General features: G+C 30.3%; 1 protein-coding gene across 1 annotated transcript; it reads right to left on the reverse strand.

Annotated features, from left to right (window-relative positions):
• Positions 1–323: 323 nt before the first annotated feature.
• Positions 324–2,510, reverse strand: LOC124929532 (pentatricopeptide repeat-containing protein At1g31920). The gene has a single exon (XM_047469920.1). The coding sequence runs from the start codon at positions 2,192–2,194 to the stop codon at positions 386–388; it is 1,809 nt and encodes a 602-aa protein (XP_047325876.1). The 5' UTR covers positions 2,195–2,510; the 3' UTR covers positions 324–385.
• Between the last annotated feature and the right edge of the window lie 15,133 nt (positions 2,511–17,643).

The raw sequence follows: 17,643 nt of genomic DNA on the forward strand, positions 1-17,643 counted from the left end.
TAATATGAAATAATTTATTTTATATGAAAAATATGAATTTTTGATAAATGTTTAGTTTAACAAATATGATTGATTTAAAATCAAAATTTTGTTGCAGTAAATAGAGTTGAATATGATTTATTCATAAAAATTGTGGAGGAAAATTGATTGGAACAAAATGAGAGGAAATAAACAAATCTCAATATGGTTTAGGTTTCTAAAAATAAATTCTAAAATAATCTTATTTAACACCAATATTAACAATGGTTCCTAAAAGTCCAAATTTGACTAATTCATTTTAAGTCAGAATAAAACGATAAAAAAAAAGATCATTTCATAGTGTGGTTAACTAGTAATTCAAACAAATTGGATGAGAAAAAATAAAAATTTCAATTTCAAATAATTTTCACCAATAGTCTCTACATGAACATCTTCCATCCCTAAATCTATGAAAAACGTTACGATCCTTGACTACAATTTCCTTTTCATAAATCATCGAGACGAGTTTAGTATAAGCATGACAGTCTCCGCACATTCTAACGTTCCTAACTATCCTTATAACCCGAGAACCAGAATTGTTCAAGAGCGCAAACGCAATCGCCAACTTCTGACTATGTCCGCTCAACAACTGTCTCTTCTCTTCATCATCAACATCAAACAAAACTTGCGATAAATCGGGACAATATCTTTCAAATCTCAATTGCCATTCCATTTGATGAATCATCTCGTATATTCTACTCGAATCGGAATGCGACCTATCCTGCGAAACAAAAGCATATACTCTCCTTTTCATCTCAACCGTACACTTCCCCAAATTTCGCGACAACCCCATCTCGACAATTTCCTTCCGAACTGCCGCCACGTCATCCCACATTCCGTTCCTCGCGTATAAATCCGATAGCATTGTGAAATCGCCCACGTTTAGTAGGAGTATCCGTTTGGCTGCGATTTCCCCGAGCCTTAACTCGTTGTGAAGCCTGCACGACGTGAGAAGCGATCGCCAAACGACGTCGTTCGGTTCCATCGACATTCCCTCAATTAAAGCAAACGCTTCCTTAACTTTCCCGGCTCGGCCCAAAAGATCAACCATGCAACCATAATGTTGAACCGTAGGCTCTATACCATGTTCGAGTCTCATTCTATCGAAAAATTCCAAACCAAGCTCAACCGAGCCTGCATGGGCACAACTGCTCAATAAACCTACGTAAACTACATGATCCGGTTGTAGCCCTAGCTCGATCATTTCCACAAAAAGCTTGTGAGCTTCATGGAAACCTCCGTATAACCCAAACCCCGATATCATAACCGAATAGGAAAGTTGGTTCTTGACATTCATTCTATCGAAAAGAGACAACCCTTTTTCAATAGAACCACATTTAACGTATAAATCTACTAAAGAAGTTTCAACCGCAACATTGAGTTTACTAAAGTTCCTCAATAGATAAGCATGTAAGCTTCTTCCCAAATCAAGAAAACCGAGATGGGTGCAAGCAGAAATCACGCTAACTAATAAGCTTTCGTCGGTTTTTCGACATCCATCTTCGTTCATACCTCGAAAAAGGTCAAGACAATCAGAAAACATACCTAAGCCAGAATGAGATGAGATTAGGGCACTCCATGAAGAAAGGGTTCTTTCTTCCATATTATGGAAAACAGCATAAGAGTGTTGAATCTCTTTACATTTTCCATACATATTAATCAAGCTGTTCTGTATATATACATCATGGTCAAGCCCTAGCTTGAAAATCAGGGCATGAATTTGATTTCCTTCTTTAATAGCCCTCAAATTGGTACATGCTTTGAGAAGGATAGGAAAAGTGAAGTTATCAGGTACAACACCTCTCTCAAGCATTTCATCAAACACATAGAGTGCATCCTCTGGATTCATGTTTTTTACATGACCTCTAATCAAACTATTGAATACATAAGAATCTGGATCATCAATCTGTTGGAATATGGAGCAGGCATAATCCATGCTACCCCAATCCGAGAGAGCACAAGTGACAACAAGATTGTTTGCATATAATGAATTCCATATCAAATCAAGCTTAATCACCTGAGCATGAATTTGCTTAATTTCTGCAATGCTATTGCAGTTCTTCAAAACAGAGATGAATTCCTGTTCTTTAAAACTGTGATTACATTCTAGATTTTGGAAATGATCATCTTGTAACATCAAAACATGGGTTTGACGGAGGACTGATGTCCCTATCATTCTTGAACTTGCAATAACATAATACCCATTACATGTCGAGAATTACAAATAATCAAAAACCCTAGAAACCCATCATTATGTGAAGAACAGCATGTAAACTACTCCTAACGTGAAAAGATGTACAGGAGAGAGTGAGAGAACTGAACCAGTGACAATGAATGCGACTGACGAGTGATCACAAGACTCCAAATTGCTCTTGGGGATTGATAAATGTGAAAGAAAATCCAATGTGTAGAGTTCGATTGAGAGGATTTGAATGTCATCCATGAGATTGGGAGAGATAATATGAACCAGAGAAAGTTTGAAAAAAAATATGTTATGGGACTGGAAGATATGGATAGATAGGATCATGTGGTTGGCTAAAAGGATTCTCTCATCTTCAAGATACAATATAATGGATATCATTATTATTATTATTTTAATTAAAATGTTAAATAATATATTGTTAAGATTAAAAGTAAACTTACAATAAATATTTTTTATTTTTTATTTAAAAATAATATATTCATATTAAAATTTCATAAACAACATTCATTAGCAATGATTTTATTCTAATTTTAAGATCTCACTAATAAACCCTAACTTATTTTTACTAATCTACGACGCGCGACAAATTTATTAGACATATTGAGTATCTGTGACAACGATGCCTTTCTTAATATTGAAAATGCTTATTTAAAATTTGTCAAAAAAAAGTAGAAGACAATAAGAAGAAGATAATTATTTGGAATTTGAAATAAAAGAATATTTTAAATTAGAAAATTTTTTAACACAATTTTAAATAAAGTTTAAAAAACATGAGAAAAAAGCATACCCAAATTTCGCCCTATTAAAAAAAATAACTAGAGATGAAAAAAAAATACTTCGAACATAAACATGTTCCATACTTTAAATTTTAGACAATAATAAAATCCTTATTGTGAAAATACATTTTTGATTAAATATATTTTCGTTTAACTACGCATCCCTTTAGACCTCGTCTAAAAGAGTTAGATGACATCGTCTAACTACGCATCCCTTTAGACCTCGTCTAAAAGAGTAAAACGTCATCTTCTAACTATGCATCCCTTTAGACCTCGTTTAAAGGAGTTAGACGTCATCGTCTAACTACGCTTCCCTTTAGACCTCGTCTAAAGGAGTTAGACGTCATCGTCTAACTACGCTTTCCTTTAGACCTCGTCTAAAGGAGTTAGACGTCATCGTCTAACTACGCTTCCCTTTAGACCTCGTCTAAAGGAGTTAGACGTCATCGTCTAACTATGCTTCCTTTTAGACCTCGTCTAAAGGAGTTAGACGTCCTCGTCTAACTACTCTTCTCTTTAGACCTCGTCTAAAGGAGTTAGACGTCCTCGTCTAACTACGATTCCCTTTAGACCTTGTCTAAAAGAGTTAGACGTCCTCGTCTAAAAGAGATAGATGTCCTTGTCTAAAAGAGTTAGACGTTCTCATCTAACTACGCTTCTCTTTAGACCTCGTCTAAAGGAGTTAGACTACCATGTCTAAGATAACCTACTTTAGACCACGTCTAAAGTAGCATAGTCTTATATATGCACCTTCATAAAACAAATGGACAACTTAACTTTATTTTATTTAAGCATTATTAAAATCACGTTGTTAAGATATTGTTTCAGATCATAGCTTTTGTTTATTTCTATTTTAAGTTAATTATTTATCACTTAATTAACTCTTTACTTTGTTTAAAATTTTCCCAACATGTAGATACAACCAGTAGAAATATATATACATTAATATCCTTTGTGATTGGGACTGTAACCAATGAACATGCACCGAATGGATTTAAAGTCCATTTTGTGTTGATTGTATAGCCTTGTTAGAGGATAGTATGCACATCCAAAAACCTTCATAGATGCATAATCAGATGTTCGTTTTGTTAAAATTAATGTTTTTAATTAATTATTGTATTGATTAGAATAATATGGAAGGTTATAAGTTACGTTATTTAAGTCTAAGATAAGAAAAATATTTTTATCTTGATTATATATTTACCTAGTAATGTAATGGTACGATTGAATAACCAGAAAATAATAATATTTTATTTCCTTTTGTAACCTTCCTTCCTTATTTTTCTCTTCAACTCAACACGTTTATACAAACATTCATATGGAGATTTATTTCCCAAAACGGGTGTGGGAAGTTAGTTGATGAGATAAGAAACAATGAGACAAGCATCATTCTAATATTCAGATGGCATAGAGGATTGAACTATTAATACCTGATATGTCTTAGTTAGATGATATATTTTCTGTTCAACAACATCGTTATGTTCGCTTGTGTATGGACAAGAAAGACGATGTTGAATTCCATTGAGCTCGGTTAAGGATCCAAGATTGCGGTATTTGCCACCCCAATTAGTTTGACGCATTTTAATCTTCTTGTTGAACTCATTTTATACCAAAGTTTTGAACTTAGTAAATGTAAGTAAGACAATAGATTTCTTTTAGATCGGATAAACCCATGTGAAATGGCTAAAGTCATCAATAAAATGTATAAAATAATGACAACTAGAGTTTGAAAAAATAGGAGATGGACTCCATACATCAAAGTGAATTAAATCAAGCGAAGCATCAGTTCGTGACGAGGAGACATTGAAAGAGAGTTTATGTGCTTTCCCTATTTCACAAGGTTCACAAAATGAGATATTTTTTATTTCTAATTGTAGGCAACATAAAACATGAAATAATAGATGATGTGATAAAAGTTGATGGATGCCCCAAACGATGATGTTATTTTGTTGATGAGAACCGTGTGCATATAAGAGTTTGTTTATTTGTAGGTGGCATAGAAAGATAGTATAGTTAGTCTTTAAGCTTGCCCTGAAGTGCCTCTATCTTTGTAGTTTAATACTTTACCGAACAATAGGATGAATAAAATTAAAAAAGATGTTATTAACAACCATAAAACGAATAATGCTCAAAAGATTTTTTGATGTGTGAAGTAAATGCAAGATATTTCGTAGATGTAGTAGTTTTAGCACATAATTAATCTTGGAGTTGCCAATATTAGAAATTGACAAAGACTCACCATTTACCGACGATTATTTTTTCATTACCTTGATAAAGGGAATAAGTTTGAAGATTTTCTAGATTAGTAGTAATGTGATCTGATGCTAGGGGTGGACAAACTTACCAATCTGATCTGATCCAGTTTTTAGATCGGATATTTGCCTCTATTTTTCTAAAAAAAACTTGCGATTCGTATCCGATCCGAAAATATCACATCGGATCGGCCAGTCGGATACCCGCCAATCCCATTTTTGTTTTTCCATATTTCTAATTTTTTTCATATGCTAAAAAATAGAAACTGGTCCATTAAGGATCTCAGTTATGAATTCAACTCATAACTGCAATTCAGATAAAAAAAATATAATTAAATGTCAAAATAAAATCAATATTTTTTTTAAAACAAAAATTCATTGGTCCACCCAAGTGACCCAACATTTTATAATACTTGCAGCCTTGCAGAAAGGCTGATCTCCATTGGGTAGCTGCTTCAAGTTCCGTATACTCTAGTGAACCCCAAAATGTCTAAGCTTATATTCTATAATAAAAAAACAACACAATATCATAACAACTTCACATATTTTATCTCAACGATTCATTTAATCAAACATTATAAGATGATGTACCACGACATTTTTCTAGTTCTAGTATGATAGACTTAAGTCATAACTCTCATTATCAATTATAAAACTTTGTTGTTTCGTAGTTAACTTTTTTATTTCTACAAAAATCAACAATGAACAACTTATAAATATCAACATTAGTAAATTTAAAAAGATATTAATCAATTAAAAATTAAATTAAATAATTAGAAGATTAAACCTTCTTCAAGTTGCTCAAATGATGTCAAACTTTCCTCAATTATCACAGCCTTTGTTGTACGTTCCCAATCTTTGGGTACAAGTAAGGGCTTCAACTATTCTTGGGGTTAAAGAAGCACGAAATGAGTCAAGGACGCGACCCCCACTACTGAAAGCCGACTAAGAAGCAACAATTGTCACATGTATAGCAAGTACATCACGAGCCATCTTTGCAAGAATAGGAAATCTCCTTTGATTATCCTTCCACTAAGACAAAATATTAAAATTCTCAAGTTGCTCTTCTAGATACTTATCCAACTCACATTTGTTCCTTTGAGCATGATCAAAACCAACTTCCATTTGAAATTTTGAAGTCAAAAACTTTGCAAAATCCTTAACTTTCCCTTGACAATTCTCATTTATGTTTTTCAATGCACTATTTGAAGAGGAACTTGTTTGATTGTCTTCTTGAGGTATTAAGAAGTGTATTGCTTGAAAATTTTATCGATAAGAAGCTTCACATTCAAATTCAAGATTGTGCTTTTGGTATCATCAATATAATTACACACAACCCAATCAACTAGATGCATCTTATGCATTGGATCAAGTAACATAGATATAAATATCAAATAATTGTTGTTAAGAATGTCACTCCAATACTTATAATAATTCACTTTCATTTGTTGTGCCATTTTCCTACATCTTTCATCATCATTTTTGCACAAATTAGAGATCTCTAAACCAATGGCAAATACACTTTGTGCACAACTATTACAAGTGACATAACGAGAACCGAATAACATCAAAATAGTATAATAAAAAACCTTCAAATTTGGGAAGAAATGACTAACCCTTCTCCAATCCTCATCATTAGGACCTCCACCCACCTTCAGCATCTCCTTATGGAAAGAGGAGTCCCTAAATATCAAGTTATTAAATGTCCTTTTAAATTTCACAGGACACTCAAGCATCAAATATGTTGAATTCCATCTTGTTTTAACATCCAAACAAACAAGATTTTTACTTTCTATCTTCTCTTTTTCTACACAAGATTTAAAATTTTGAAGTATTGTAGGAGAAGATCTAACATATCTTACTACAATACAGACTTTCACAATAGATGAATTCATATCCTTCAAACTATCATTTACAACCAAATTGAAGATATGAGCAACACAACGAATATGTAGAAATTTTCCATCCAAAATATTAGATTCCTAATGATTAAGTCTTCTTCTCAAATAATCAACTATCAAATCATTAGAACTAGAATTATCTACAGTCATAATCATAATATTATTAAGTCCCCAATCAATCAAACACTTTTCAAAACCTCAACCTATCAAATGCCCAGAATGGCCAGCAAGAGGACAAAAATTAATGATCATTTTATGCAAAACCCAATTGTCATCAATAAAATGAACGATAAGACACATATAACTCAAGTTTTGACTGAAAGTTCATGCATTAATTGTCAAACTAATTCGAGAAGATATTGTTTCAAAAATAGCTTTCAACTTTCGCTTTTCTTCGATAAAAAAAGCTATAACAATCTCTAGCAATGATCTTGTGTGATGGAATTGAAAATGCAGAATTCAAACACTTGTAGAAGTATATAAATCCCTCATGTTCCACAAAAGCAAAAGATAACTCATCCACGATAATCATCCTAGAAAGGGCCTTTCTACAAGTTGTTTGATCAAATTGCCAACAAGACGGAAGAAAGATTGTTCAAACACACCATCATCACGGACAATAGTTTTTGTTTCAACTCCCATAAGTTTTTGATTCTTATCCATATTAGCAGAAAGTTGCTTAAATCTCTTGATATGATTAGCTGAATGATTTTTTCCAATTTTTGTCGCACAACTAATTTTTTTAGCACAATATTTGCACTTTGCATAATTTATATCATCCATTCTATCAAAATAAGGCCACCAAATAAAACTTTTTCTCTTATTATCACAGCTAAAACTAGAAGAAGAAACATCACTAGAGGATTGATGCCTCAGTGGTTTTTGACATGTAGAAATTGGAGGTTCATTTCTCTCAAATATAGATTTCTCACTCATGTTTGTAGATATTGAATTAATATTCTCTAATTTTTTTAAATTTATTAGGTTAATAAGTTTGTTCACCCCTAATTAAATGTACACAATAACAACATACAAATGAATATAGTAGTTACCCTGTGATTGTCTTCAATATAAAATCAAACAACATAACGTGCATACTTCCATTTATCATCATCAGTTTCCAATAGGTTTATCATATCCCAACAAAAGCTTCACAAGACGGATCAGGGCATCTCAACATTAAGCTTTCCAATAATGCGTCCAATAATGCATAATTTCCCGAGGCAAACCTTGCCATAAAGATATCTAGAGAATTGGAGACGAAGTACAACTCGTCGTTAAGGCTTGAGCGAGGAAAATGCCAGAGAGCAGCTGCAGCGCGACAAGAGAATGGAGATTTGGCAGCGACGCGAGTGGGCCGTTTAGACTTCACTTTAGGCCCTTAGGTTTGTAATTTGTATAAATACGAATTTGATGGATCAGTTTCGGGTATCCACATTTTTTTCGTCCAATCCGTATCCGATCCAAAAATCCGGTAAAATATTGGATCGGAACGATATGTAAATCTGATCCATCGGATTCGGATTTTTTCGGATCGAATTGGCTAGATCAACAAATTGGGTCTTTCAGATCGAATTTTTTGGCCACCCCTATCTAATGCACATAAATCGGCATACCAAATAGGGTTAGAGATGACCGGTGTTGATGTCATCATTGATGCATGAGGATTAATAGGCATAAAGTTTTGATTAAACCCACGTCGAAAATTGGCGATCGAATACCCAAAAATATACATAATTAACATTGTATATGAGAACGGCAATTATTAGAGATGTGACCAATTTTATCACATCTATTGCATTTAGTACAATTATTTCATTCGTTATGATTTCCAAAATTTTGTTGATTTTCAAAAAAATATTTTGTCCATTTCATGATGTTTGTTGGGCTCATTATAACCATTGTTGGGCCTATTACTTTTCATTCCAATAGCACCTAACTCATCAATGCTAGGCCTAAGAATATTTTTCCCATTAGCTACTCCATGCCCATTAGAAGAGGAATGGTGAGGGTTTTTGAAGGAAGATGAAAAGCCCCTCAATTGCCATTTAGAGTTTCATCCACGATTATTTTTTGCTGTAACAATATTCATTGATCTATTTGAGACAACATAATGATAGAGTTCGAGACGTTGTTCTTAATTTAGAAAAAGTTATGTGAGATCTTCAATGCTCACCAGTTCAACTCGTGTTGTTACAGTGATAACAAAAAAAATCATATTCGGGACTGAGGCCACTAAGAACATAGGTGAGGAGATCCAAATCAGAGATTTTTTTTCGATGGAGGCAAATGAATCGGCAATGGATTTCACATATTACAGATAACTGGTCATAGTTTTTGTTCCATTCTTTTGATTTTGAATAAGAAGTCATAATTGAACTAATCGCGCCCAAGATTGAGTTGCAAACATTTTTTCCAAGGTCACTAGCGATGAAATGACGTTTCATAAGAATCACCAACAACTTGAGCCAATATAGATTCAGTGAGGGTGGAGAGAAGTCAACTTATGATGCAGTTGTCATGTTCCTCCCATGATTCGTAAGTTGTATTAACGATTATGGTTGTATCTGAAGTACCTTCTGTTAGAGCAAGAGTTGGGCTCGGGGAAAGAAGGGTTCCGATGACATAAGAAAAACGATGATTCTCTTTTAAAACGGAATTACTTGAGATCGCCAAAGTACAAAATTTGTTGATTCAATTTCACAAAAATAAGTTGGAGGAAAGAAGAAGTTTGTTGGGAAATAATTTTGCTCTCTATTGTTACTAGGATCGAAAAAGAAACTATTTAGAAGCTTGATACCAAATTGAAGATCGAAAAAGAAGCTATTTAGAAGCTTTGATACCAAATTGAACAGAATAATATAGAAAGATAAACAAATAGAATATTAGAATAAAAGTATTGTGTATTTTCATTTATATATAAATGGATAATAAAAAGTTTATGAATATAAAATGTTTAAAAATATGAAAAAAAAATTAAAATTTATCTACAGGTATATTTTTAACCTTTTTAAATTTTAAAACGGGTCAACCGACAATCCGACCTAAGTATTCAAATTAACCACAGCTCTCGACCCGGCAATCCGGACACTTTAAAAATTAAGCATCATTATATATATATATATATATAGATTAATTAGTTAAAAAGTTGAACTTATATTAATATTAAAATGTCCCGCGTTTATCAAATTTGGTGTTGAATTTAAAATATAAAGTCTTTGTAGCCTAGTTGGTTAAAGAGTTGTACTTGTTATGTTAGGTTGCAAGTTCAAATCATATCTCTATCATTTTTAATTTTATTTTTAACCGTTTTAAATTTAAAAACGAGTCAACCCACAATCCGGCCCAAGTATCCAAATTAACCACATCTCTCGACCCGGCAATCCGGACACTTTAAAAATTAAGAATCATTATATATAAATAGACTAGTTAGTTAAAAAGTTGAACTTATATTAATATTAAAACGTCCCGCGTTTATCAAATTTGGTGTTGAATTTAAAGTATAAAGTATTTGTATCCTAGTTGGTTAAAGAGTTGTACTTGTTTTGTTAGGTTACAAGTTCGAAACATACCTCTAGCATTTTTAATTTTATTTTTAACCGTTTCAATTTAAAAACAGGTCAACCCACAATCTGACCCAAGTATCCAAATTAACCACAACTCTCGACCCGGCAATCCGGACATTTAAAAATTAAGCATCATTATATATATATATATATATATATATATATATATATATATATATATATATATATATATATATATATATATATATATATATATATATATATATATATATATATATATAACATTTTCATTCTAATGGTTATTTTATTCAAATATTGTTAAGAAAATTATACAATAGTATAAAAAAATACATGATAGTCTAAAAAGAATGTTGAACATCATATTATAATGTAGTCAAGATTCTCAAGGCATCAAGATAACTCTTACTTATTGGGCATCAATATGTTTGATGGATTTGTAATTAGAATTGAGGTCCAATTCTAATTTCTTAAAATTAGAATTCGAATTATAATATAATAAAATAGAAATAAATATAATTTGACAATCTTCAATCCACTTCACTTTAGATATAACTGCATTTTTTGTTTCTAAAACAAAACAACCTATTAGTCTTTCTAATATTTTATAGAATTATAGAAAATACCTTTAAAAAATATTTTTAAATATTTTTAAAGAGATCAAATAAATCTATTAAGAGAAAATATATCTTTAACTTACTTTCTTTTATGAAAAATGTAAATTTTATATAAAATTGAGTGAATATGTGTACGTTAACTTATCAAACTAAAATATCTTAATATTGTCGCGATTCAATGAGATAAAAAAAAATCTGACCACCCTAAAAGTCGAAATATATAAGAGACATTACAATGTCCACAAACATCTTATTGTTTTTCACTATTTAAACATACAAAGATGACTTTAGTGGTAAAGAAATATCGTGTTTATTTGAATCTATTTAAACATACAAAGATGACTTTAGTGGTAAAGAAATATCGTGTTTATTTGAATACCAATCCAAACTCGAATAACAGTATTATATTTGGGTTGAGTTAAATTTGAGTAGTATATTAATCAAAATTAACTTGTACAGTCAAATAAATAAAATAATATAAAAGTAGTTAAGAAGAAGCATAGCATAGTGGTTATTCTCAACCATTTCATTTGAAAATAATTATAAAAAACTTACTTAAATTAACAAAGATTAAATATATAAATTTAAGATATTTTATAATTTAACTATACTTGGCAATGGGCTCTAATTCTGATCCATTAATTGGGAAATTTTAAGTGGTATAGAATTTGAAAACTGTAACCATTAAAAATATATACATAAAATTAAAATTATTATTTTAACTTATTTTTTAATAAATAAAATAAAAATAATTAATCTTATTACCAAAAACCAATTAAAATAATTAATTAAGCTAATTATTGTGATAATTAGAGTTTAATTAATTAAAAAAAATGATCAAAATAATAAAAATAAAATTATTTGGGATAAATGTTGTACTCATTTATCTTAAAATAATTTAGGAAAAAAATAAGGGGTTAAAATAAATAATTTGGTATGAAATTAGATACCCATTTCATCTTCCAAAATTATTATTTAACCCTAAAAATATACAAATAAATAAAATAAATTGATAAATATTTGTCGCATTTATTTTAATATTTTGTGTATATAAAAAAATCAAAATTAAAGTTAAACAAAATTCAATTTCAAATAAATCTTTAAGGATTTAATAAATATATATATATATTGCAGTCGAAATCTGAAGGATCCGCTACAACAGGAATTACAGCCATCAGATTAGCGCTGGATTTTCATCCAACGCCCAAAAAGCAGCCTCGTAACCCATTATAGCCGAGGAGAAAAGTGCGCGCATCACACTAGATTGGCTAACGCCCGTTAGCTAGATCGCTAACGGAACAGAACGGAACGCCAAATGCCTAAACGCTAAACGTGCACGAAACGACGTCATTTTGATCTTTGATCATCTTCCTCATCGCGACGCCGAGCAGATAAGGATGAAGATCTGTTTTGGTTTTTCCAACTTGGAACTCAGTCGTTAGTCAACCATTTCGGCTAATTTAAAGCCCAGAATGATCACCCTACGATTGTGATCATTTCTCCCTATCAAAATAGGAATGATTCTTCCTCATTCCGACGACTTAAGCCAAGAACAGTCAAAAGTCATTAATGAATTTTGGCTAATTCAGTCCACTTGAATGGATCAACCGACTTAGGGCAGCGATAAATAGCCCCCCTAAGTCATTTCCAACCCAAGGAAGCAACACCCCCTTCAAATCGAAGAAAATTAGAAATCCGCCATTCAGCTTGAAGCTTTCAGATATTTCGAATTTTTTGTTTGAAGCCTTAAAGCTTGGATCTGAGCATCCCAAAAGCTTCCCTAAGGATCATTGAGTGTTCTTCAATCCTTAATAAGGTTTTAATCACTCTCTAATTCATATTCACAGTTTGAATTTAAAATTTTTATATTTCAAATTACTTAAGCTCGTATTAAGCTCGTATGCTTGCTCTTTATGGTGTTTTATGGTTAAATATTGATCCTAGGATCATTTAGAAACTATCTGGATATGATAGAATTGATCAATCGATCTAATAAACAAAAACCCAAATTTGAATTTTTAAAATCCAAAAAATGGGTTTGTTGTTCTTGAGTTAATTATGTTGAATCACAGTCCATAATGCTTCCTAACATGACTATAATGATGTTGGACAACTATTTGGATCATGTTTGATTCATCTCAATCATGTTTGGTCAAAATTAAAATTTTCAAAATAATTGAAATTTTTAAGTTCTTGAATTGGTTCAAAGAAGTAGTCAGTGTTCTTGTTTTGATATCAATCAAGTATATGTAGTATAAGAAAGTTATTGGATAGCTCTTTACACTTCAAAACAACTTTAAAATCAAAAACTCAATTTTTGATCATAAACTATTTTGAACAAATTGATCATCATCTAGGTCGATTGATATCTCGAGATGATGATCAACATGTTCTTGGGAGCTTTATAAAGCTACCTAAGCTCTTAGATAAAATAATCAGATCTAAAAACAAATTTCAAAAATTGAACATTTGTGTTCTTGAAAACCGAGGCTTGTTAGGATCTCTCGGTCCTGATCGAAACTTAGGACCGAGAAATCTGAACCTAGGATCGAGACCTAGAACTAGTGTTGTTGAACTAGGACCGATGTTCTTGATCTAGGACGAGAGGTATGACCGATGTTCTTGAGTTAGGACCAAGAGATCCGACCGAGGATTTTAATCTAGGACCGAGTATTCCCGAACGTAGGACCAATGAACTTAGCCTAGAGCTAACCCGGGACCGGTAGGTTTATGCACCCAGACCGATGAACTTAGCCCAAGGTTAACCCAGGATCGATAGGTTTATACACATAGACCGGTAAGTTCAGCCAAGGACCGAGAGTCCTTAACATCCAAACCGAGGGACTTTGGCACCCAAACCGAAGATCCCAAGCCTCGATCGAGAGGCTCCTCGACCCGAACTGAGGGTCTTTTGACCTCGACTAATAAAAACGATCCTGAGGCCTAGGACTTCAATCTTAAGGCCTATTTGGTTTCACTTTTCAAAATCCAAAATTATTTTTTTAATTTTGGGACTTCAAATAATTTTTAAAAATCTTGAAAAAATAAAAATGCTTTTAAAATATTTTTGGGATATTTCCACAAAATATTTCCATAAAAGCTCATTTGGAATTTATGTTAAACCCTAATGCCTTTAAAAATGACTGATATTTTTTAGGTATTTCCTCCCTAAGTGATAATCAACAATATTTATCAGTATTTAAATATTGTTGTTTCAATATTTTAAATAACGCACAAATCTTACGCATTCTTAGGACTAGAAGAATAATCGGTAAAAATAAAATGTTATACAACCGATTTTTAAAAGTCAACTTTATAAGTAAAGACCATTTTTAAAACGGGTACGATGGATGAAGCGCGAAATTCCTTTCTCGAGTATCACCAAACTACGAACTAAAAAAAAACTCTAGTCAATATGTTCGTACACGTATGTCAACTTATCCTCTCTACTAGCCTAGCGGTAATAAGATGTGAATATTAACCCTAAGTTTCTAGGTTCGAGCCCGTCAGACGACAAGTTCTGCGTCTGATTAAATGTTTAAGTATGTTTGCGGGCTATATACTTAATCCGTTGTCCCATTTTTATTTTTATTTTGCATGTATGCCATCTTTTATTGATTTTTAAAAATTAATTGGTGACTATATTTCAAATAAATAATCTTTTAAATTAATTATGTTTAATTAATTTAAACTAACGGATTTTTAAAAATCAAATTGTGTTTTTATTACCATAAATCGCCGAATTATTTAAAATTGAACTCCGAAATTAATTATTTTTAATGATTTCAAAAAGCTGTCAGGAATCATTTGAAAATCTTTTAAATAATGTTTTATTTAAAAGAAAATTCCTCCGGTGTTAAAATTCTCGAACTTCAAACTTTTTCACAAAACTTTCTATGCAAAGGGTTTTTCCGGGATTACAATAATCAATTTATTATTATTATTAGACAATTTCTTTTTAAAAATATTTGTATATTTTTAAATTAATAATTTATAACATGCATGGTGATCGTTCTATTTTCATTTTAAACATTATTTTTAAATTTGCAGAATGATTGTTTTAGGTTGAAAATTGATGATATGTAACATAATTTGTTGTGAAAAAAAATTGGTAGAGAGTTTAATATATATATATTATATATATATATATATATATATATATATATTATATATATATATATATATATATATATATATATATATATATATATTAATAGATTTTTAAAAATGTATTACCCAACTCAATCCAACTTATTTTAATGAGTATAATTGATTAAGATTTATGTTGGATAAATTTATTTTTGGTTAAATATGAGATAAATTATATGTGTGATTAAGATATATATATAATTAGTATTGGTCAGAATAATATCTTTTGTGAATTGCCTTCCATTAAAATATTTGTAAATAACAATAAATCTAACAACCCTTATAAGTTCAAAAACAATTTTTAAATGTGACTTCTTTAAAGTTATTTTTCATGAATAATGTAGTGGTTAGAACTTTCGAATAAAATAAGAAAAGTAACATCTCTTCCAAAGAAAGTAGTTTTTTCTTCCAACTTTAATCTAGATCAGGTTTGAGTTGATATCAAATTTATTTATTTTAAATTTAGGAAAGTTCATAGTCTAATTTTGAAGAAAAATATATATATGTTTTTTTTTATCAAAACTTATTTAATGTCTTATAAATATTTGTAATCACAAAAATCACTATAATTTTGTTTGTGCTCATATTAAATTGGTTTTAACATTTATTTTATGGTAGTTTGATATTAAAAATATGTAAATAAAGCATATTTTATAAGTAGACTCCTAAATCATTATGTTTCATGTGAGGTTCACGTGACATGTTTTATTGGAGTAGATGAAAATAAACCATCAATTTTTTGCATTGTTGGGCCATGTTTGGATGTTATCCAAATATGAAACTTACTCTTCCTATATATGTTGTGTAGAATCACATCCAAACCAAACAACCAAACAAGCCCACATGTCAACATTAAAAAAATGGAGTAGTCAAAAGCCATTATGGTTTAGATGAGCTAAAAACCAAAAAGTTGTACCGAACTTTAGTTGAACATGATATTACTTTTTTGACTTTTTGAAAAAATCAATCCAACTAATTAAATATTAAAATTTAACTCATTCTCAAGCAATAATCAAGGGTGGTTGCATAGAAATTATATTTAAAATTTAAAATAATGTTTTCTTTAATGAAAATTAACCATGTACATAAGAATAGATATGCATACTAATAATTTAATTATATCTAAATTGTTATTAAATATTAAGATTTATATTTAGAAATTTAGAAGAAGAGTCACAATTATTGCAATTATTACCTATTATTTATGTTTAGGAATTTTATTAATTTGCCATTAATTCGTTGGTTGCGATGTTTTGTAGTGTCAAACTCTCCTTCATTATTTTGCAACGATATAATCTACTTTGCAAGAATGAATTATCTTCATTAGTTTTTTTAGGAAATCTAAGATGAGATAGATTAATGTATGTTAAGTGGTTTGTAATGCATAAATGTATTTTTATTATGATTTTTTTTTTTAAACTATCATTGTAATTTTTTTATTTTACATGGTTTGTGAAGTGATGACCTCTTATTTACATTGTAAATTGTCACAAATTTTTGACTCATTCTTAAGTTGAATTGAGTAACATCATTAAAAATAAGTGAAAATATTATTTGTTTAAGTTTTCTTTTAAAAAAAATTGAATATAGAAACTAGCCTATTCCACTTTAATTTAAAACGTTTTAAATAAGAATTAAACCCGTGACTTTGATCCTTCTTATCATTTGAACTACCTTAGTCGGATTAAATTTTGTAAAATAAATTTAAGTGATCAGTTTTATCTAAAAGATCACATATTTAAAGTTCAATTATCAATAAAAAAAATAAAAAATAAAACTTAAGTTAAAATTCAAAAAATAAAATGTTATTTTAATCTCATTAATATCCAAAGTTTTCAACTCAAGATGTAATGGATCTTCCAAATAGTATGGAATCTTTATTTGTATTGCTTTGTTTTCAATTTTACTATTTGTTATTGACCTTTCTTGTAGTTTTATTTTCTTATTGCTCAATTCTTTTCTTTTTTTATCTCTCTCATGTGTTGGTCATCATATGTGCCAGAGTTTGAATAAATCAAACTTATATTATCCATCTCATATTCAACTTAAACTTAATTTACCATAATACTAATATTAATTATTCTCACCAAAAATCAAACAAAATAATAATAAAATAGGCCTGCAAAAAATATCAAATGTCACTAGACACACAAGTGTTCATACTCTTGTCAATAATTATTAA

This window comes from Impatiens glandulifera, chromosome 3, assembly GCF_907164915.1.
Source record: "Impatiens glandulifera chromosome 3, dImpGla2.1, whole genome shotgun sequence".
Taxonomy (NCBI): Eukaryota; Viridiplantae; Streptophyta; class Magnoliopsida; order Ericales; family Balsaminaceae; genus Impatiens; species Impatiens glandulifera.

Excerpts from the sequence above, each read along its gene's own strand:
- LOC124929532 (XM_047469920.1), bottom strand. The coding sequence starts at position 2,194 with ATGATAGGGACATCAGTCCTCCGTCAAACCCATGTTTTGATGTTACAA.